Consider the following 22610-nt stretch of genomic DNA (forward strand, 5'->3'; position numbering starts at 1 on the left):
GGGGAGGGAATGGCAGGGAGGACAAGGAATAAGCAACTTAAAGTTTAAAAAAAAAAAAATCAGATTTTAATACTACTACAAATGCCCTCTTTCGAGATTCGAGAAGGCACCACATCAGAAATACAAAAATTAAGTTCTTCAGAACAGTTCAATCCTATCAATTCCTACCCTTCTTGTGAGATTTTCACAGCTTAGGCTGAAGTGTTGCAACTGATAACTGGAAGTATTTATTATATGACTGATCTTTTATTTCCTTTGTGACATGATAGGTAATGATGTAGATTTCATGTTTAAGAATTTTAGGTTTAATAATGAATTTAGGGATAAAATCATTGGGGAGCTCTGTTTGAGCAGGAAGTATTTTTTGGACTCAGTTTTACAAGATACCTAATTGTTATTTCATTTCTTTATGTGCATAGTAGAATTTGATCCTCCCAATCCCAAAAAAGGCAGAAGTGGGTGTTTACTTAAAATGATCTTAAAATGCCAATGCAAAGTACTTCTATCAGTTTGGTAATTTAAGGTTTTGTGTTGTAGGAGTTCAGCTAAGTGAATATTTACCAGAGGTGAAGGACTTCCTGCAAGCAAATGAACTTGACCACTTGAAAAATAATCCTTACTTCGCGTTTGTGTTAAAGGCAAACTATGAACTCTACATTCAGGGGCAAGCATGATGATTGACACTTTTAAAAATATTTTTTTCTAAAGTCCTGTTGAATTCATGTCTACTTTTTTTTACATTCTGTTATTTTCCTAAAACTTTGTAATAAAGGCTATGGAGAGTAATATACTTGGTCTTAAATTTATAAACATCGACACTTCAGTCAGGAGACGCAGGGGTGCATTTTCAGGCAAAAGAAAAATAAAGTTTTCATTTTCCATACATCTTGTAAACTTGCTATTTCATTTTATATCCATACATCTTGTAAACTTGCTATTTCATTTTATATCTTCATTAGTGTGAGTCCTACCTGACAGTCAGATACACAGACACGTGGGGTGAAATGTGGAACCCACCGAAGCAGGAGTTAACTCTTGCTCTCGCTTCACAGGGGCTGTGGTTTCAGTTCAGAGAACATACTGAAAACATTAACGCTGAATGATTGTATAGCTTGCTAAAGAAACAATTATATAGAATAGCTCTATTCTCAACACTCTTTTTGTATTGTGCAGTGTGTGGATATACACTTTCTGCTGTAGAAAGTAGGTAATTTCAATTTTGCATTAAAGATTACTGTAAGGAAATCTTTAGCTTGTCATTAGTCACTCAGCTTGTCAGTGACAGCCATAAAGCACAGTTCTCGTAGGAATTCCCCTGTTCCAGTAAGAATACCATTCTTCTAATATACCTGATTTTATATTTTATAATACTTTTTACAGTGTTTTGAAAAAGCAAGTTTATTTTATGTCTGTAGCTTTCATATAAACCATATCTATAATTATATATAACTATAAACTATATGGATGTCTAGAGCACATCTTAAAAATGAGATTTAAGAGCTCACCGGGCAGTCATTCACTGTAACTGCTTGAGTCTAGGCTGTCAAGAAACCTAGAGAGCAGTTAATGGAAGTGAGAGTCCAGCATGATCGTCCTTACTTGGCGACTTGTTCTTTACTAGCTGATGCTACTGATAGTCTCCTTTTTTTCTTTTTTTAATAACACCACATTGTCCCAGTTATCTCTAATGTGGGAAGACAAAATAAATAAATCCATTTTAGTTATTCTGGGTGGTAGCAGATTTTAATTTTTAAGCTAAATCAATGTTACTTTAATCTGTAACATTGCACCTTTCCTTTGCAAGTAGCTTAACATGAAGAGAATGAATGCAGAGCAAGTTGCATGCCCTTATGTTTTACTTCTCTGGCCAGATGCCTGCTGCAACAACTTGATCCAACAGCTGAGAAGGTCAGAAGTTAAATCGGTTGAAGAGAATCCAGTTTCTAGTTTTAAAAGCGCAGCTCCCCTTCCGTTGCTTCCCCTCCTCCCTGTACTAATACAGTAAGCTGGGCTGAGAATCTGAACATGTTTGGAAGAATAGCTTTATCTAGAGAGGTTCTAACTAATATGGGAAAGAAATGCATTAGCAGTCATCTTCTAAGATTGTTCTAAGAAACAAACTTTGCTCTTCTGCTGTCTTACGTGGTTGATAACGAATCGTGGGTGCAACTCCTAGCTGTGGTTTCAAAGAAGTGGGATATTTAAGGCATTAGAAAAAGTGCTCATCTTTGTTTAAGTATCACTTTAAAGGTGGTTTCATGTTATTGAGAAGTGTAACGTTTTAAGGGAAAGGGAATACTGTAACAGATGATTGACATCCCATGCTGAAATATGTTCTACCTGAACTTTTACTAGACACGTTTTGCTTGAAGCGGAATCTCTTTAATTGACTGTCTGCAGTAAAATACTTCAGGGATATCTTATCCCTTCCTAGACTGTCGGCTGCCTGTATTCTGTTAGGACTGACAGGATAAGCCCAGGAAAGCTTCCTCGAGAAGGACGTGTTTCTGTTCACCCGTAGCTATCAGTCTGCTTCAAAGCTCTTGGCTTCCTTCGTGAGATGTGTTTATTCCGGTTGGTGTAAAAGCACTCTGCAAGTTCTCAGGAAACAATCAGCCATGTAGTCTTCACAATTAATGTTTTATTCTAGTGCAGGGTTAGGAGGTATTTGGCATTTGTACAATGCCTTTCATCTGTCTATTGCCAAAACAGAAGGCTACGGGCAATGAGTTTACTTAAATAAAACCTCATTAAAATAACTTCCATGCCTAAACTGAAGTTAAGTGTTCTCTCGTGCTAGGAATGTTAAATTGGTTCGCTGTTGTATTAAGGAGCTTGAAAAGACGGGGATTTGGAATGGCGAGGAGGAATAGCCCCATTTCATTATGTAATAAGTCACTCTTATAGAGAACTCTTGTCTTGGATTACTGTGTGGGGAGGATGCCTTCATTTACCACTGCATATCAAAGGTCATGCAGGAGCTCTGGTTTTGTCACACTTGGAAACAATTAAGAAAGCTGGAACATGAAACAGCAGGTTTTGACTAAAACAGCTGAAGGAGTGTGGACAGCTCCGTTAGAATAAGGTGGTATATGGTATATCTTCTTTCTTAAACAGTTACTTTTTCATTGATGGGAAATACACACAGTACGAAATGCTTCTACCCTCTATGGTCATAAGAGTTGCAGGAAAGTTTATCAATTTCCATTTGTGGTAGGTTTCATTAGTTCATTGTAGATAGTGGTTTTCTTTGTGCTCTCTTTCGGAAACTAAAATATTTTCTGACTTACAGCCTAAATCAGATTGATTTAGTGAGTCCAACACTGTCACCATTTTGCTGTGAACTGTATTTGGGTAAAGAGAAAATTAAGAGAGACCATGGGGAAAGAGTAAGTTTAGGCTTGCGTCAGCTTTCATTGAAGGACCGTTGAGAATGTTTATCTTTCAGCAGTGTTAATGTTTTAGGCGGGATTTCTGTTACAAACACAACTTGATTTCAGATTCACAGCCTAATCAACATGACTGACTGTATTTTGGAAGCCGGGAGTCTCACAGTTCTGCAAATAAATTTGATGGCTGTGATTCCCTTAAGTGCTTTCAGGCTTCTGGTTTTTGTACTGCCAGTTGTAGATGACAGAACTGAAGAATAATAATGCAAGTTGAAAAATAGCACGAGGGAACAGCATCTTTTATCCCCAGTATAATTTAATACAGTAACGTGACAGTGAATGAAAATGTATAGCAGAATGAAACAGGGAGCAGCCAGAGGTAAAGAATGCTGCCAAGCTAGAGGATGCAGAAATGGAGAAAAAGAAAAGCCGCTTGCTTCTCTATTGACCCTTCTTGTTCTGCATCGCAGTGGAGGAAATCAACTCCAGAAATGCCTTACTTTCAGGCAACTCCTTGCAGTGTGAACACTTCTGGTTTACTCTTTCTTCCTCCTCTCCTGCCTTCCCTGTGTTAGATTGTAAAAGGATTTTAAAATTTAAAAGGATTTAAAAGGATTTGCCTCGGCCAGTTGTGCCTTTAGAGCACAATTTTGATTTGCACGGACTCACTGGCAGGGCTGCAAATCTGCTTGTGTTCCTTCCCCTTAAATTCTGGTCACCAGTGAAGAGAAGAATCACTTTATAAAGTCTCCCAAGTGTCTCACAGGCGGTCTCTGATTAGATACTGATTTAACGCGGTGATGAAGTGTTCCTCCTGGCTCGCACAGCACCCTCACCTAGTCAGAGATGCCTTCCCTGTGAGACCGCGCTCCTTTTTACAAGGGTGAGCTGCGCGACGAGGGATGGCTGGGCACAGGGCGAGGGCACCAGCAGTCACTGCTGGGACCAGTCAGCGGGGTTCACGCTCTCCCAGGCTTCTCTTCAGGTGCTTGTAGCGTCCTCCTGTACTGTTATTTCCCAAGCCACATCAGTGAAACACACGACGCTATGCGCCGTGCGGCCACCCCAAACCTTCCTCTCCTCCTGCCTGCCCCCTCACCAGGCTCCCAGAGCCCCGAGGCGGCTCCCCCCGGGGCACACCTCCGCGCCGCCGCCCTGCCCTGCCCCGTCCCGTCCCCGGGGGGATTATTTCGGCCCCGGGCCGGGCCGGGCCGGGCAGGGGGGGGCTCCGCCGGCCGCTCCTTTTACGGCCGGGCCCGGCTCACCTGGGCCGCGTCCAGCAGCGCCTTCTTTGGGCAGCGCCGGGCCGGGGCCGCGCCGGGCCCGAGGCCCAAATATGGCGACGGCCGGGGCCGCATTCCTCAGCGCCCGGCGCCGCCGCGATAAAAGGGCCGCGGGGCCGGCGGGCGGCCCACGAGCCAGCCGGCCAGGAGCGGGAGGCCTCTCTGCCAGCCGCCCGACGCGCACAGCCCGCAGCCAGCACAGGTAAGAGCAGCCCGGCTCGGTAGGGCACGGCAGAGCCCCTCGCCCCGCCGTGAGGCTGAGCCGTGCGCCGCCCTGCCCCGCAGCCCGCCCCCGCCATGTGCGACGAGGACGAGACCACCGCGCTCGTGTGCGACAACGGCTCCGGCCTGGTGAAGGCCGGCTTCGCCGGGGATGACGCCCCCAGGGCCGTGTTCCCCTCCATCGTGGGCCGGCCACGCCACCAGGTACGCTGCCGGCTCCCGCGGGGCTGCCTCCGGCTGGCCCCGGGTCCCTGCGCTTGGACCCCACCCGTGGAGAGGTCGCTGAGCCCCTTTTTTCCTCCCCCCGCAGGGCGTCATGGTGGGTATGGGTCAGAAGGACTCCTACGTAGGAGACGAAGCCCAGAGCAAGAGAGGTATCCTGACCCTGAAGTACCCCATCGAACACGGCATCATCACAAACTGGGACGACATGGAGAAGATCTGGCACCACACCTTCTACAACGAGCTGCGTGTGGCCCCCGAGGAGCACCCCACCCTGCTCACTGAGGCCCCCCTCAACCCCAAAGCCAACCGTGAGAAGATGACCCAGATCATGTTTGAGACCTTCAACGTGCCCGCCATGTACGTGGCCATCCAGGCTGTGCTGTCCTTGTATGCCTCCGGCCGTACCACTGGTGAGTGCGAGCGCCCCGATGGCCCCTTGTCCCCAGGGACACCCAGGACTGGTCCCCTCTAGCTGCCAACAGCTCTGCCCCTGGCACAAGTCTGTTCCCGGGCCGTGTCTCAGGTGTCTTCTCTGTGTTGCCAGGTATCGTGCTGGACTCCGGCGATGGTGTGACACACAACGTCCCCATCTATGAAGGGTATGCCCTGCCCCATGCCATCATGCGCTTGGATCTGGCCGGCCGCGACCTCACTGACTACCTGATGAAAATCCTGACTGAGCGTGGCTATTCCTTCGTCACCACGGGTAAGCACTGCTCCTTCCCAAAAACGTCCTCCTTCATTTCCAGCTCTTGCACCTCTGGGGATGCTGTAGCCTCTTGCCCCATTGCAAGCCATGGGAGTGCTCCCTGTTGGGCGCTTGCGTGTGGTTAGGGGTCTGGAGACCCAGCAGACCTGTGGAGGAGTTGCAAGTGTTCTGCTTCCCCCTTCATTGCAATCACTGATGGCTTTGCTCCCCCCTGACAGCTGAACGTGAGATTGTCCGTGACATCAAGGAGAAGCTGTGCTATGTGGCGCTGGACTTTGAGAACGAGATGGCCACTGCCGCCTCCTCCTCCTCCCTCGAAAAGAGCTACGAGTTGCCTGATGGGCAGGTCATCACCATCGGCAATGAACGTTTCCGTTGCCCAGAAACCCTCTTCCAGCCTTCCTTCATTGGTGCGTGCGCCCCTTCCTTCTCCCCTCCCCAGCAGCTCCCCCCTCTCTCCTGAGTCCTGGCACAGAGCTCTTGCTTGGCGCTTAACTTGTGCCTGCTCTTCACCCCTCCCCTGCCCCCAGGCATGGAGTCCGCGGGCATCCATGAGACAACCTACAACAGCATCATGAAGTGCGACATTGACATCAGGAAGGACCTGTACGCCAACAACGTCATGTCTGGGGGTACCACCATGTACCCAGGTATTGCTGACCGCATGCAAAAGGAGATCACAGCCCTGGCCCCCAGCACAATGAAGATCAAGGTAAGGCCAGAGCGTAACGGAGCCAGGCACAGGTCTCTGGGGACAGCCTTCTTTTGCCCTCCTGCGGCGCCTGACACCTGCAGCATTTACGTGCACTGATCTCATCTCTTTTGGCTTTTTCTAGATCATCGCCCCCCCTGAGCGCAAGTACTCTGTCTGGATCGGTGGCTCCATCCTGGCCTCCCTGTCCACCTTCCAGCAGATGTGGATCACAAAGCAGGAATACGATGAAGCTGGCCCATCCATTGTCCACCGTAAATGCTTCTAAACATGTTTACATGATCACTTTGCCAACCACTCTCAGGATGACAACCTTGTAGGTTCCAGGCTGCTGAGGACCTGCACCAGCCATGTAACTTTCTATTTTGTAACAATTTCTGGTTACTGTTGCTGCAAAGCTCCATGTGACACAGTGTATGTAAAGTGTACATAAATTAATTTATTTTACCTCGTTTTGTTTGTTTTTAAAACCAATGCCCTGTGGAAGGAAACAAAAAACTTCAAGAAGCATTAAATCATCAGTCATTCTGTCATACTCCTAATGCAGTTCTTTGTCATCATTTGCGTGGGTTCTTCCATCGCTCGCCGCCGTGGCGCCTCAGGGTTGGGAGCAGAGCGTGGGGCGGTGGGCTGGGGGCTCTCCGAGCAGGGGCAGGATCCCCAGCCCCATTTTGGGTCACAAAAAGCTCAGTTGTGCAGAGAGCGGCCGCGGGGTGGCTGCGTGCTGCGCCGTGCTGCTGCAGGGTGGGTGCCCACTGCACTGCGACGTGCTCCTCCCAGCCCCGGGGGGAAAGGGTTACCTGGAGCTTTCCTCACCCGCGGTGGCTCGCAAAGGATTTTCTTTGGCTCAGCCTGCGGCAGAAGTAGCCCAGGCATGCCTGCGCAGCCCCAAGCCGTGATGGACAGAGGCAAGGCTGGGGCTGAGGGCAGGTGGCGGGTGCAGGTTAAATAAAGAGCTTTCCACTCCGCTTATGGGAAACCCGCCCGCGCTCACCCTGTCCCCGGGGGGCTGAGGGCACCCAGGGCCACTTCCTCACCCTGCCTGACACCCTCGCCCTTCCCCTGCTTGTGTGCAGGGGTCTGCCTGCAACGTCAGCCCCTCCCAGGGCCAGATCCGTCCCAGGGGGCTTCCCTGCTCCATGCGAGCCCTGAGGAAGATCCCAGGGGCTTTGGCTTCCCCTTTGCCTGCCCCGGGGGAGCTGCCCCTGCCTGTCTGCCTTCTGCCTAGGTGCACTGGGGGGCTTGGAGACCCCCTGTTGTTCCCACCAGCTGCTCAGCTGTGGCTGCCCCCTCGGGGAAGCACCCCAAAGCCTGGCTGGGTGCAGGGCTTGGTGCAGCTCCCTGCCAGGACACACGTGTGTGTAGGAGCAGGTGGCCCTTGGAGAGGCTGGAGGGCCCTGGCAGGAGAGCAGTGCTTGGATTTGGGGGGGTTTCTGCACATTCTCATGGCTGTGGGGACGACGGTGTGGGAAAAAGGGAAGGTTTTCAGCTGAACTTCCAACCCAGGAATGTTTTTGCTCTGCTGTGACTGCATTAAGGACATGCTCTTTTTTTCATTCTGGCAGTTTTGCCTGCATTAAAGCGAGACCCGCTGGCAAATCCACTTTCTTGTACAGCCACATCCCAAAGGAAAGCCCCGAGGGAGGGGCTGGCCTGATCCTTCTGGCACCTGGGGCTGTGAGGCCCCTCAGCAGCCCTCGGTGCTCCGAGCGGAGCGTCTGGGGCTGGATGGGGAAGCAGGAAGGCATTCGCCTCTCAGAAGACAAGCGGGAGGCAGTCGGTGACCTTGCACTTGCTGTGTTTACAAGCTGGCGTGTGGCGGCACGTGCCTCGCAGGCAGCGCTGCGCGGGGACGTGGGGAGCTGCTTACCACACGGCAAATCCTCACCGCTTGACCCCCGATCGAGGGTTCAGGAGTGGCTTAAGTGGTGTTATGAGATGGATTTTAGGGCCTGCTTCTGTTTACTTGATGAAAAGGCTGCTCTGGAAGCGCAGATAAAAGTTGGAAAAGCAGCCTCGCGGATCAGACAGTGCTCGCTGTGGGGTAAGAGCGCGGCTCCTCCACGTCCGTAATCACAGTCAGGGTCCTAATCCCCCGACAAAAGGGGCTGTGGGGGAGCAGCGCCAGCCTAACCCAACCCAACCCAACCTAAAAACCTCACCTTTTCAGGTTTCAAAACAAAACACTTTATTTAAATTGGAACTAGCCTTTTATTTGGGCTTGGGATTTTCAGAAATCACAGAAAAGATTGTTTGGAAACAGATAAGATGCATTTTCACATGGGTGAAAATTCACAGTGACACCAGCCTGGGTCTGGTGCTCATTGTGCATTTAACAAGAATTTCATTGTCCTCCTCTGTTGTTGGCAGGAGGCAAAGGATCAAGGACAAGCATCCTCTCTTTTGAGAGAGGGAAAGCATTAAATCCGACCAGGGAGGAGTAAAAGAGAGCTGAAAGCAGGATGCAGGACACCAGTGTGTTGTGGGAGGCAGGGTGATGGCAGAATGGGATTGCAGGCAAGATTTAGTAAAAGGATAAAATAGAGGTCGCTTGCAAATCACTTTTATTTTCACCCAGGATGCTCCTAAGCAACAAGTTCTGTGGAACTATTCATTTTTGAAAGTGAAATTGAAACATTAAAATGAATCCCTTCAAAACACAGTTGTTCAAAATTTCAGACAATTGTATTTTATGGGAAAAAAGATTTGCTGCTTCTATTTAGTTAGTCCTCAGGAAAAAAAAAATAAACAAATGGAACATTGCCTGCTAGGGTTTCTTTCTTTCTTTGTTTTTAAATGGAACGGGCTCTTTTTTTGATTAAAAAAAAAAAAAAAAAAACAGTTGAAATAGCTGCTCAGATGTATAGATTTCCATGGTGCATCTCCTTGGGCTGGAAAAGGAGCACATCAGGGTGACCACAACCTACTGACCAGTGCTCACTGCAGGGATAAACTCCCCTGTTTGAGGCGGGGGCACAGGGAGCGGGTAAGCATGGTGCTGCTCTGCCAGCAGTGGTGCAGCCCTGTCTACCTGCAGGCATCTCCCATGCTGTGGCTGCCTGTAACGAGCAGCTACAGATCTGTAGGAGACTCCGTTTTTCATCTGTTCAGCACCTGAAAAATAAAGCAGCTTCTGATCTCTGTGCATCGGGGGAAGCCAGGAGTACTGCAGGCTCGCGCAGGGGTTGTGCACTGTGTGCGATGGGTGTGAGCGGACACTTGGAGGAATATTTTATGTCCCTGGGGATTTCCTCCTTCCCAATGCAGGGCTCACCATCAGCCCCAAAAATCCACAGCCAGAAGCAGAGCTGGGGCCAGCGATGCCGGGCCTTGTAGCACCGGCCACCCCGTGCAGCTTATCCCGAAGTGCTTGCAGGGACCGCAGCCAGGCGCGCTCTTGTCCCGGCCGTGCTCTGAAGCTGATGCCAGTGGCCTGGAGGCTGCTCTGGCCCAGGCTGCTCAGGGAATGCCTGGGAATGAGCCTCTTCTGTAACCCCACCTCGCAGAGCTGCGTATATATAGATCCCTGGAAGCAGCTTTCCTCCTTGGCACATCCCTGCGGCCCGTAATACCCTGCAAGCCTGCCTGCCCTGTCTCCCGCTCCCTCGCTCTCAGCTTCCAGCAGCTTCTCCCTGCTCTGGGGAAAACAAGGTTTTGAAGCTGAGAAGAGGGAGGACAGCCTTACAAAAGGGCTCTTGCATGCTCAGGGATGAGCAGACTAAAGCCAGTGCCATCTGGCCTGTGTGCCCGACCCTGCTCATGGAGCCACAGCGCTTTCTGCACTGCTGGGCTCTTCCATGAGGACCTGAGCTGTACCTGTGGAGATGGACATGCCTATGTGGCTCTTCTGGTCTCGTAGCTTTTGCTTAGGCTGCCCAGCTTCACCGAAGCAGAAGCGTCCCAAGTGTGGGTTCAGGTAGGTGTGTGTGAAGGGATGCGGCTCTGTCTTCCCCCGGGGCAAAGGGGCTACTGGAGATGGTGACCCTTCATCTGACACCTCCTGATCCCTCAGACCAGACACAGGGGTCGCTTTGTCTACCTGAGTGCAAAGTAAGACTACTTTACATTGCCACTAACTGTGGCCAGAAAGCTGCAGAATGGGATGCTGCTTTCCTGGACACCCCCACTCTGAGCCTGTATTCTAATAACCAGCTTTCCAACTATATAGTTGTCTTTTTTGTTGTTGTTGAAGGGTATGAAAACAAAACAAACAAACAAAAACAGAAAGCTCCCAGAATGCCCTGATCCCAACCAGTGACGGTACTGCTTCACCCCAATTCAAGCAGCACTGCTTCAGGTGATACACCATGTTTCCCTGATGACATGAAGGGAGCAGTTGCATGGGTGCTTTGGTTTTCTCTCCCCTTTTCCCTTTCCCACCCCAAGCCCATCACGCTTTTCCTCCATGACCATGAACAAGTCATGGCTCTGTTTGTTACCAGCAAAGTGGCTTTTCTGTTTTCTGTCTCAGAGGAAGATGATGAGGAACAGCTAGTGTTCATGGAGGGTTTTGAGGTGTTGTCATAGAAGGTGTTTGGGGAATGGGAAATACTTGGGATCCTAAATTTAGCTCTGAAAGTCATGCAGTCCAGTTTCCTGGCACAAATACCAGAGAAAGTCTTGAAATCTGAAAGTCTTCCAAGTGTGGCTGCAGCCCGGAGGCTGCAGTGGCCACCAGCGGTGCTGACACCACCGGCTGTGCCGCTCTGCCTCCGCTCTCCTGCTGCAGGCAGGAGGCACCAGCAACCTGAAACACCACCACGGTGACGTTGTGCCATGGCTCTGAACACCAAGCATCACTTTTGTGCTGTGGGGATAACAGAGCCCTGGCACAGGCTGCCCAGAGAGGCTGTGGGGTCTCCTCCTGGGAGATCTCCAAAAGCCGCCTGGACGTGGCCCTGGGCAGCCTGCCCTGGGTGGCCCTGCTGGGGCAGGGGTTGGGCCAGGTGGGCTCCAGAGGTCCCTGCCAGCCTCAACCACTGTGATAACTCCTGTCAAATCCTGACCAGGCTCCAGAAACCAAGTGTAGCTCTGCCCAAACTGGCAATGGTGGGTTTCTTTACAGTCTGCAGCTTGCATGTGCAAAGGCTGAAACAGAAGTGCAGGCAGCCCATGGAGCACACCTGCTGGACGTGCATCATTGTTTAAAAATAAAAGGAGTAGGTTGCTGAGAGGGGAGAGCAAAGAATAACACGGAAAATACTGCAGGGTCAGCACATGGCGTGGAGAGTGCTCTTGCCGGGGCAGGGGGCTCCAGGCAGGGACAGAGCAAGCAGTGGAAGCAGTGGACATGGAGGGGTGGCCATGGAAGGAGGAGAAGGGAGCTGGGGTGATCGTATGGGATCATCTGAGATGATTGCATTAATGATGTGCTCCAAGATTAATACAAATTAATACAGGCTCCCAGGGGCTGCATTGCACTTAATTTCGACCATCTGTGCAGGTTAGATTTGGCTGATCACACCTTGCAGCAAAATTTCAGCCCATTTACCAGGTCTCAGACACCGAGTTAGACAAGCCCTTGGTTTAACTCTTGGCAAACATGCTGGAATTGACTTATGCAAGTGATCCTCACTGAAGCCACTGAGAGGACAAAGGATTTGGTTTAAGTGTTTGCATGATCAGGTCCCAGATTAAGAAACAAAGGCATAACAATTAAGGCAATAACATGAGAAATCCAAAAAGAAGAAAGAGAGAACAATTAATTTTATTTCTGTAAGTCCAGAAAAATGGCTTGAGGAGATTAAGTGATTGGTTGGAAGTAAAAGATTAAAATATGTATATATATTTATTCTTTTTTCCTGAAAATTGTAAAGTGTATGTATTTAATCTATTGCCTGTTCTGCAGGGTTTTGCATTGCTGATTTCATGATTGACACCTATTTTTCACAATTTTGTGTGGAAGAATCAGTCTGAACTGAGGAAGAGATGCGAGGTATAGAAGGAAATCAGTAGCAGCGAGGCCTAAGTCTGGAGTGCAGATATTCCTCAGAAGCAGCAGCTTTAGCAAATAAGATACATGTGTAGAAAAAAAGCATTTAAGGAGAAAAGTGTGTCATGACACAACCGTAGGGGCTGATACCCTCAGCAGTCACATCGGCTTTGCCCTGGCCGTGCCGAGGTAGGGCTCTGGGTGCGAGGGCGGCCGCAGGCCTGAGGAGGCATTTCCCTTTGAGACCCCGGTTTGTCTCTGGCCAGCAAGAGGCGAGCGGCCTGTTTTGGAGAAATGGCCGTAGATATAACGGCCGCATATGGGCACGGTGTTTTTATATGGTAAGTGTAACCATGAGCAGGGGTTGGTGTTGCTAAATGAATATTTAAAGCAAATGTCTGATAAGTTCTTCGCTGTCAGTTTGAGTTGTGAGTCACGTTGCACAGTCCCCAGCCATGCCCCTCTCTATTTATAAATTCATGCCTTGCTATATCTGACTCGCTAAATAACCCTTCCAAATTGTGGAAGGGATTCTGGGGGCGTACTATGGGACGCAGGGAATAATTGAGAGGAGCAAGGGGAGCTGGGGAGGGCACAGCAATCTTGGCACGCGTGGAGGCCCCGGCGAGGCCCAGGAGCCGCCGGCTTCGGCCTGCTGGGCGCAGGGTGGGCAAAGACCAGCAGAGCCAGGGGGCTTCAAACCCAGCCCCCTGGTATTACCCAGCGGTATTTTGGGAACACTGCACTTCATATCCTGTCAGACACTTTCCCACCAATTTCTCCGACTCTTTTTTTACACAGAACATGGAGAGATGGCATTGGGACTGGAAGGGTAAGCAGGCTGCCGTAAGGTGAAGTCACCATGATCTTAACATCCAGACACTTTAAAGAATTTAAAGAAATTGAGGTGAAGGGACAAAGGTGACTGGGGAGATGAAAAATCTAAAAAAAAATGATGGGAAAATGGATTTTCCAGAAAGATTTTTTGATTTAAATGACAAAATAAATTAAGGCTTTGAGTTGGCTTATCTATTGAGTTATTATTATTTATTATTATTTTTAGATCAGCTTTCATAGATAAATAAGCAAATATAAGGGTTTTAGGGTTGTTCTCCTACAGCGAATTTCCAGGCCATGATCTGCTGTTTGGCTCTGTCCAAAATATTTTTATTTAAATGGTTTTGTACCTTTCTTGACAGGAAACCTCGATGAGTTAGGAGTAAATAACTTATTCACAAAGGAAAGCTTGGTAGCACATTGAAGGAATTGAAGGATTGTTTCTCTGTAGCATTTGTCAGATGCCTGGCATTGTAGTTTCTCCACCAGAAACCAAAAAACCATTTCCAGCCCACTGGGATACAGTAAAAGGATCCTGACCCTTTCTGCCTGTCAACTTTCCACAGGCAAAGGGCAAAGAGGGACAAAGGCATTCAAAGAGTTTTTAAGGAGTTTTTTGGATGAGTGCACGATCATCTTTTTCCCTTTTGGTCATTTTTAAGTGGTGGCCTTCTAGTCTGCTGGTGGACCGGGCAAACAAGAGGCCAGGGCTGGGTGTGGGCACACACAAGTGGCCAGGCTCAGCGCCCCTCTGCCTGTTGACCACGGAGCCCTGCCTTTGCCCAGCTGCCACGTCTCGGGAAAGGAGGGTGCTCACTGTTTGCTATATTAATGGTGTCTCCTGCTTTTATTTCTTGGCTAAACCTGTCCCCTGGGACATGGGTGGGGAGAATCTGGGGTTTGCGTGCCCTTGATCCTGTCCACCGGCATGACGGGGAGACCTACCTGCCCATCTTCCATGGCTGTAAAATTAAGAGTATCAATGTAGGCAAGTGTGGCATGTTCATAATCTTCCTTGGAAAGCAGAGCTGCAAGACATTTGTGATGGAACTGACTGATTTTATTCCTGTTTGCCTTTTTCTGCATGTCGCACGGAGTTAACTGCTCTTTGGTGGACATTGTCTGATGCTGAAGGACTATAAAGAAAGGCAATTTCTCTCTGGCCCAGCATAGCAAGGCAGGGCGCAGTAGTGTTTGTCCAGCATCATCTGCAGAGCTCCTTCTTGGGGCAGAGAGCTCTGAGCCCTGTTAGGAGAGTGCAAGGAGCAGGCACGTGAGGCTGGCCAAGCTGAATGGTGCCACTGCAAATGAACAGGTATTTCCCAGCCTGAGGAAGAGGCGGCTCAGCCCTCAAGTGGGTGGTGGGAACGGCAGTGTGGGGAAGGCAGGGATGCCTGCCCGGCTGTGGGAGCACTGGGAGCACCACACCAAGTCCCCAAATCCCTCTTTTCTCTCTCCAGCATAAAGCCACCTGTCTGGTCAGCAACTGCTAGCAAAACAGTCACTGTCCTCTCAGCGAGTGCATAGCTGGTGCCCAGCTTCCCTGAGAGCAGAACCAATGCTGGCTTTGTGCGGGGCACTGGGGACAAGGGGGGCAGCTGCCTGCCCCCTGCCCCATGCCGCCGTGCACTCGGGGCATGACCTGTGTGGGGTTTGGTTCGCTGGCAGCTGGTTCTGGATGGAAACCAGTGAGCTCGGGAGATGAAAGTCGTCCGTACAGCACTCTCCAGAGCCAACAGGTCCCTCGTGCCGAGTAGATAATCCATTATAAACAACGCACGCGGATGTCAACGCTCTCTGAGGGAGGCGCTCACAAGTGGTGCGCGTTTTTTTTCAAGGACACCCATTTGTCAAAACCGTTCTGGAGATAATTGCTGGTGCTCCGGGGGGATGCGGTGCTTCAAATGCTGGCTTTTGCTGCCAGGTGCACGGCTGTGCTTGGTCTCCTTCCTCTGAAAATCAAAATCCCAGCACCGACCTGGACGATCGCAGATTTGAAATATCATTTTTGTAAGGATGCTGCTGTGTCTGTAGCTGCCGTTTGAGAGTGGCTGGACTTTTTGGTGACTGCCCTTGTAAGAAGGCTACTTTGCTGGAGGATTTTAGGATAAAGAGTACTGGAGAGGACAAACAGGCATCCAGAGACAAATGTGCTAACCATTTAAACCGGAGAAACTCACTGTAATGATTGCTTTTCTGTATTTAAAACAGGCACTGTGCTTTGCTGAGCAGCAATCCTCCAGGAAGCCTTTAAGACCCGATGGGAAATCTCCAATTAAATGCTGAGTGGCGTGAGGGGCTGCAGACAGTTTTGGGGATGGAGCAAACCCAGAGCTGTGGGTCCATGCTGCCTGCTGCCCATGTGCAAGGGCTGGCACTCAGTGCTGCGGTGCTGATGGAGGGGCTGAGCCCCACAGCTGTACCAGCTTCATCCTGCTTGGAGCAGAGTCTGAGAGAGCCGGGCCAGGCTCTGCCCAAACTGCAAAGCTGGTGTGCGGTCGGCAGCGCTTAGCACATGTGTGTGCGTTCAGGCTGCTGGCCGGGATTGCTAGGAAGCCAAAGGAAGAGACACCCTAAGACTTTAATCTCCCTCCTATCTGGAGGCTAAATTAACCCTGACTGCACTGACATTTTCCAGCCTGATAGCCAAGTGGCCGATTACGTGCGTCTCGCTAGCTGCAGAAACTTGCACAGATGGGATTTGCACATCCGCAGGTTCCGAGGGGTTAAAAATAAATCCCCCCCCCCCCCCCCCCCCGCTGATGGCTCGTTTCATGTCCATTTAGAGGTGTGCCATGCTTTTCATGCATTTCCATTCTCATACTCCTGTGTGAGACCTGAGAAAATGCCTTCGCAGTGGTGACATTCTGTTCAAGGCAGTTTTATTTTTTTTTTTTAACTATTGCTATCTGGGCTAGCTCCCCTCCGAAGTATTATTTCACCAGGAGTGCATTCGCCATCTACGTGCCGTGTTCTAAACTGGGCGCTACAACATGTTTGCTCGCACGTTTATGGCTCTCTCCGCCACTGCCGGGGCGGTGGCTGCCCCGGGGCACGGTCAGCAGCTAGCGATCCTTTTTGTATTTCTCAGCAAAACAGGGACTTGGTCTCTGGAATGGGTAAAACACTTTCCATTGCTTTTTTTCTTCATGTGTTTTTTTTTTTTTACCTCAGTGCTGGGATGGTTTGTTCAGAGGAGCACCATCTTTCCTGCCACTTCTTAATGTCAGCCGTGCGGGGTGGTGGCACCACGTTTGGTGCAGGCATCCCAGCAGGTACCAGCACGTGCATTACTCCAAGCGTCCGCCTTTCTTACCATTTGCTTCCTGGGGCGTCGCAGGGAGCGTGTCCTGTGCAGGAGGAGCTGTGCACGTGCCCGAGAGAACAGCCGGGTGTGGACCCACAGCTTGTGGGGCTGGGGGGGCTGTTTGGGATGCGGATGGGATAAGGGGATGAATGTAACACTTGGGTGGATGTAGAAGACACAGAAACAAAGCAGTGGTGCTGTGGGTCCTGCCACGGCGGGGAGCAGCTGGGGTTGCTGGAGGAAGGGGCTGGCACCATGGCAGTGGCCTGCACGCTCTGGGGAGGCTGCTGCTGAATCTTCAGTGCTTGAGGGGGAAAGGCGGGAGGAGGGAAGGGGCAGGCAAGCTGACAGATGTGGGAAATGCAAAGAGGGACAAATTCAGAGAGCCCCCTCCCCGCCACAGGGGAAGGGCACACGGAGGGGGACAAAGCTTCTTGCCTGAGTGCTCACTTCTGCAGAGACGGAGACTTTGTGGGGGACTTCTTTTCCTCTGTCTTTTTTTTTTCAGTTTTGCCAGCAGCAGAAGACAGAAACTAGGAGCAGAACAAAGCTGGGAGGCGTAATAAAGCAAGGATTTAACTGAGAAGCAGTCAGAACAGAGCATAGGCTGGGAGTCCAGCGTGGCCGTGCTGCTTCTGTGGCTGGAGTGGAGCAGGGAGCTCAGGGCAGGGGGCTGGCTGGGGGCAGCTGTCCCCTCCCCAAGCAACGCTGCATGAAAACTGGCTTTTCCTGCTGATGCTCACCACGTCCCGGTCACTGTCGGGTCTTACCCAGCCCAGGCAGCCACTGCGCACCGCGTGAAACCCAAGAGAGCCTGGACAATCTCCAGGAGGCAGGCAAAATTCCCATATCGAGCCCGCCTCGCTCTCTCCCCGCTAAAACCCAGGAGGGTTTGCCTTCGTGGGGGCTTTTATAAGGGGCTGCATTCCTCCCGCGGGAGCCCCCAGCCAGTCAGCGCGGCTGAGCCCATATTAGGGACACCGCTCACCAAACCCCGGCCGCGTGCCCCCCTGGCTCCCCCCAGCAGGGCTCTCCGCGAGGTCCCCCCTATGCTGGCTTAAAGACGTAGCCAGGGCAGCAGAGAAGGGCGCAGCGAGCAGCGGGCGAGATGCGTGCCCAGGGCATCGTGGCCACTCGGGATCAGCGGCCAGCCGCTAATCCTCCCCGCCGACGCTCTTCCCCATTAGGTGGAGGTGACAACAAGCGAAGAGGCAGCAGGGAGGGAAGGGGGAGCCGTCACCCTGCCCCCAGCGTGCTGCTCCTGCTTCCGAAGCTCCCTTCGCTTTCCTGTCCTCGGTTTCCCCCTTCCTTTCTTCTGCCCATGGGCAATTTTACAAGCGGCAGCTGAGCCCTCGCGTGTTTGATTTGAGGCTGGACCTGAGCAGGTCCTCTGCCGCTGCTCTCCTTCCTGTGCTTCCAGGGGGAAGAGCTCGTAACGGTGCTGGAGGTGCTTCAGAAGAACTGTGGGTGGCTGCGGCAGGCTGTGATGGGCAGTCTTCAAGTGCATGGTCTTGCCACTGAGGCCCATAAATGGAGTTTGCACTGGGGTGAGATTTATTCTGTGCCAAAGACCCACTGTTACCAGGGTGGGGACAATAAAATTATTATTATTTTTCAATCATTGATTTATTTTCCACGTATTAATACCCATCAGTTTGGTGCTTGGGAAAGTGTGTGGGCTCAGAGACTTCTGCACCACTTGCCTCTCCCTGAACGGATGCACACGGGCTGTCTGCTGCCTTGGCTCCTTGAAGTGGCCTCCTACAGGTGTTCCTGGGACCACGAGCTCGAAAACGCCTTGCACAAATTGCAATTCACTGCGTTGGACTCTGCCACTCCACGTGTGGTGATTTACACCCTCAGAGCTTCCGACTCAGTGTTTAATTCGATGGTACCTGGTTCTGGAGAGCCCCTCAGCCTGGGGGATGCTCTGCAGGGGAGCCACTGGGGTTTCCGACCCTTCTCTGTGATGGCTTTATTCTGTGGGCAGCTGGTACAAACCTAAAAGGGATAATAGCCCATGAAACCAAAGCCCCTGCATCTGCTGGATTAACCAGGCTTCTGTGAACAGCGTGGGGGCTTCTTTTGTGAGGTGGCTGGGACAGCCACCCCCAGGACTTGGCAGAATTTCACCAGATACAGAGCTAGGAAGCCTGCGTCATAGTTTTATTTTCTTTCTCTGGCAGGGAAAGTCTTGCTGATTTGGATTTCATGCTGTTAAGTACTTCAAAAAGTTAAATTTAATACTTTAAATACTTTACAAAGTACATTTATTTATAAGAAAATGCATCTTTCTTTTCCCTGTGTTTTCTCTCCGTCAGACTTTACCCAAGAGATCTCTCAGCAGCCCCATTTCAGATGACGACTGCTCCTGTTTCGGCTGGGAGTCAGCCTGCTGATGTGAAAGCTCTGTTGACATGTAATTTTCCAGCCCTGCTACATACAGACTGGCTGCTCTCCTCCCCTGGCGCCCACTGCCACGGAGAGGTGGAAGAAATCAGGACTCTGGGGCTTGGTTCCAGCTCTGCCATCGGTCTGGTGTGAAACTCCTGACTTACCTGGCCACCTGGCTTGCTACCTGCAGGAGAACAATAATAAGGATTAAGAGGCAGAAATAAGATCCTTGGGGGAAAAGGGATTTAAAAGCAGGTTTCAAATTTCTGTTTTGGTTTCAATGGTGTCTTTACTTAGTTTTTTAATGAAGGAAAAAAAAAACAGCAAAATTTGTAAGGGAGGAAATTCTCAGACTCATAAATATTGTAGTTCCTCATTCAGGCATCTGTGGAGCTGCAGTTACTTAATGACTGGCTACTCTCAGCCCATGGAGGTCTCTGCCCTGAGGTATTGAAGCCAAAACTTGTTAGGATTAAAAAAGTAAATGTTTATATAGCTACACTGAGATCATCCAGAGCTGCTGTGCTGAGGACTGAGAGTGATCCCTGGCTGGTGCACATGGAGCTGTCCGGCTCTAGCTCTAGGAAGAGTAGTCCTTCACCTCCTTCACCCAGCACAGGCTCAGCATCCTCCCCCAGAGCCCCTGAATGCGCTCCAGGGCTGGTTTCGGATGGGGGCTGGCCTGGAAGGACGTTGGGCCCTATTGCCTGGTGGCTCCTGCACTGCTAAGGCCTGAAGATTGATAGTGGCAAGCTGTGCAGAATGTGCCTTGAGTAAGGTGTGGCTTTTGGCATCAGTGTTGTTGGGTGTCTCCACAATCTTCTGTTACAGGTCTTTTTATACAAATTGTCCCCGGTTATTTCCCCAAGTCTGTCTGCGGCCAATCTGCCCATCACCGCAGGGTGTGTGTACAAGGGATGAAAGGGATGTGCTGAAACCGCGGCAGGAGCATGAGGACACGGCTTACCTCATAGCACACGTGTCTGGGTGCTTGTTTTCATGCCAGCAAGGGAATATGGCCCTAGAACAAGCCTGGTACAATGGAGGGAGGGGCAGGGGCAGCTAACAACAATCCTGCATTGTTTATGATGTGCTGACATCTTGCAGGCCGATATGAAGAGTAGTTATCTGCTCTGAGGAGTGCAGAGTCTGGGGAGAAAATGCAGAAGATGGGAGCTGGCGGACTACATGCCAAGCTGGTGCTGGTGTTGGTTCTGGTGTTTCGTGTATGAAGGCTGAGGCACACGTTAATGGCTAGGAGGCAGGCTTGTGGGCACCCCAGGAAAAGTATGGCTCTGCAGCATGTGAATCCTTTCCTTGCTGTTGGGAAAGGAAGCCATTGACTGGAGTGTCCACGGACCTCAGATATTGCCGTGCCTGCCTAAACTGGGGACGGTCTTTTTGAGAAGGAAAAGCAGTCCACACACGTTGCTCTGAACTGACCCCTGGGAATGACAGCAGCCTTTCCATAATCCCAGCTGACAAGGTAATGCTTTGTGTCTGGCTCAGAATGCCATTTTGTACAAAATTACAGTTTCTAGATATGAAACAAATGCTGCCATGCCCACAAATATGAAATCCATAAATGTTGTCTGACCATACAGACTGAGCAGACTTTCAGAGTAAGAAGTTGTGGTTTATTAGGAAGTCATCTGCTCTCCCGTTGGGCAGCTCTGGCAGCCTCCTCTAGGGATGTTTTTGGTGATGGTCACTCGTACACAAACCTCCCCTGCTATTTCCCAGGAAATTTGGACGGTGGAGCTAAGTGCACGGCTGGGTGGCAGGGGGAGGCAATGGTGACACCCACTGGAGCCCTCAGGGGGATAACCAGCATGGGTTAAATGCAAACGGTGTGGTTTTGCTGGCTGTGCTGGAGCCACCAGCGCCTGGGTTAGGATTGAGCACTTTTAATCGTGGGCGCCTGTGCTAGCTCCAATTTTCTAACTTGCGTTGGTTTTGTGCTGGTTCAGGCAGGCCGGCCCCTCACCACAGCAAGGCAAGGGGGAGAAACCACCGCTCGTCCCCGTGCTACAGACAGACACAAGGCGCCTCCCTCCCACACGGCTTTCTGGAAGGCCGTCAGTGCCCCCCCGCGTCCGAGCGGGGCTGCGGGGTGCGCTTCGTGCCTCCGTGCCCGGCATGGGGCGCTGGGCGCCTCAGGGTGGCGCAGCGGGCATCGGGCTGCCAGAGCGCCCGAGGGAGGGCTGTGAGGACGGCGAGGTCTGGGGGGGAGGCGTGAGGAGCGCTTGCGGTGACTGCGTTTGCTCAGCCCCGAGCGGAGCAGGCCGAGGGGAGGCCTCGTGGCGGCCTGCAGCTCCCTCAGGAGGGGAGCGGAGGGGCAGGCGCTGAGCTCTGCTCTCCGGGGACAGCGACAGGGCCCGGGGGCACGGCACGGCACGGGGCTGGCACAGCGGAGGGGCGGGCTGGGCGCTCGGCCCGTGGCCGCCCCCGTGCCGTCACACAGCGGCGGGATCCCGGCGCTGCGATTGGCTCTCCGCGGGCGGGGGCGGTGCGGTGCGGGGCCGTTTGGGTTTAAACGTTGCAGCGGGCGGGGCGGGGCTCGCCCGGTGGCGGCGCGGCGTGGCGGCGGCTGGCGGCCCCCCGGCCCCCCGGCGACGGCCCCGCCATGGTGGTGCCGGCGCGGCGCGTGAAGACGGAGTACATGAAGCGCTTCACGGAGCCCCAGTGGGACGCGTGCGGCGCCTGCTACCTGGAGCTGCTGCGCTACCGCCTCAGCCGCCGCCTGCTGGAGCAGGCGCACCGGCCCTGGCTGTGGGACGGCTGGCAGCAGGGCGGCAGCGGCGCCAGCACCGCCGGCTCCCCCTCGCCGCCGCCGCCGGCTGCCGGCAGCCCCCCCCCGCCGGCGCACGAGGAGGGGGAGGCGGGCGGCGAGGCGGGACGGGACGGCACCGGTAGGAGCGGGGGCGGCGTGGTGGGGTGTTTGGGGGTGGGGGGGGGGGGGGCACCGGCCGTTAACGGCCGCCCCAACGGCGGCGGGTGGCGGCGGTGCGGGAGGCGGTACCGGGGGAGCTGTGGAAGCGGGCATCCTGACTCACGGCCGCTTATGTAAAGCGTTGCCATGGAGCCGCGCATCGCGGCGCTTATATAAGCCGCAGCAGCAGCGCCCCGTGCGTGCGGTGTGATGGCTGCCCTGGGTCTGGCCTTTGGGGTCCTGGGTCTGTAGCAGGTGCAGAGCCGGTCGTGCTGTGCTCCTTGCTAGCATACGTCACCTTCCGACTCCCCAGAAATCAACTTTGTGGCATGGGCAGACAGGTAAAGTTGTCATCAGCCTCTCAAAACGATTAATTTTTAATCCCATAAAGTACCTTTCCTTACCTATAATGAAATAAAACTTTATCCGGCAGCCACTGACTGGTGTTTTGCAGCGTATTTAGAATCACCTGTCTGCCTCTGCTGCAGTAGCAGGGGAGTGGGGAGTTAAGCCTTACGCTGCTGGGGGGTTAGTTCTGGGGTTCGATCACATCGTCTGGGGGATCACATCGTCTGTCTTGATGTCCCTTGGGGTCTGAGCTTACCAGAATGACAGAGTACTAGAGCACAGAGTACTCTGATGGTCACAGCTCAGCTGCATTCACTGTC

The 22610-nt window shown here is 51.9% G+C and overlaps 3 protein-coding genes across 4 annotated transcripts in view; all 3 read left to right on the plus strand.

Moving 5' to 3' along the window:
• Window positions 1-788, plus strand: part of NUP133 (nucleoporin 133) — a 30475-nt gene extending 29687 nt beyond the window's left edge. Inside the window, exon 26 of the mRNA XM_035539031.2 lies at window positions 538-788. Within this exon, the coding sequence (XP_035394924.1) occupies window positions 538-674 (137 nt within the window). The 3' untranslated portion in view covers window positions 675-788. The remainder of the gene's footprint in view (window positions 1-537) is intronic.
• Window positions 789-4731: 3943 nt separating this feature from the next.
• Window positions 4732-7078, plus strand: ACTA1 (actin alpha 1, skeletal muscle). Its single transcript, XM_035538932.2, has 7 exons — window positions 4732-4874; window positions 4958-5098; window positions 5205-5529; window positions 5664-5825; window positions 6047-6238; window positions 6359-6540; window positions 6665-7078. The coding sequence occupies exons 2-7, from the start codon at window positions 4970-4972 to the stop codon at window positions 6806-6808; spliced, it is 1134 nt and encodes a 377-aa protein (XP_035394825.1). The 5' UTR covers window positions 4732-4874; window positions 4958-4969; the 3' UTR covers window positions 6809-7078.
• A 14495-nt stretch (window positions 7079-21573) lies between these two features.
• The window catches only part of CCSAP (centriole, cilia and spindle associated protein), a 31647-nt gene continuing 30610 nt past the window's right edge, over window positions 21574-22610 (plus strand). For both annotated transcript variants that reach the window (XM_035538578.2, XM_035538577.2), the window contains exon 1: window positions 21574-21922. In XM_035538578.2, the coding sequence (XP_035394471.1) occupies window positions 21637-21922 (286 nt within the window). In that variant the 5' untranslated portion in view covers window positions 21574-21636. The remainder of the gene's footprint in view (window positions 21923-22610) is intronic.

The sequence above is a fragment of the Cygnus atratus genome, chromosome 3, assembly GCF_013377495.2.
Source record: "Cygnus atratus isolate AKBS03 ecotype Queensland, Australia chromosome 3, CAtr_DNAZoo_HiC_assembly, whole genome shotgun sequence".
Taxonomy (NCBI): domain Eukaryota; kingdom Metazoa; phylum Chordata; class Aves; order Anseriformes; family Anatidae; genus Cygnus; species Cygnus atratus.

Bases quoted from the DNA above. Each gene is read 5' to 3' on its own strand.
- ACTA1 (XM_035538932.2), top strand. From the start codon at position 4,970: ATGTGCGACGAGGACGAGACCACCGCGCTCGTGTGCGACAACGGCTCC. The intron at 5,530-5,663 runs GTGAGTGCGAGC...CTGTGTTGCCAG, and splicing joins TGCCTCCGGCCGTACCACTG to GTATCGTGCTGGACTCCGGC. The intron at 6,541-6,664 runs GTAAGGCCAGAG...GGCTTTTTCTAG, and splicing joins CCAGCACAATGAAGATCAAG to ATCATCGCCCCCCCTGAGCG.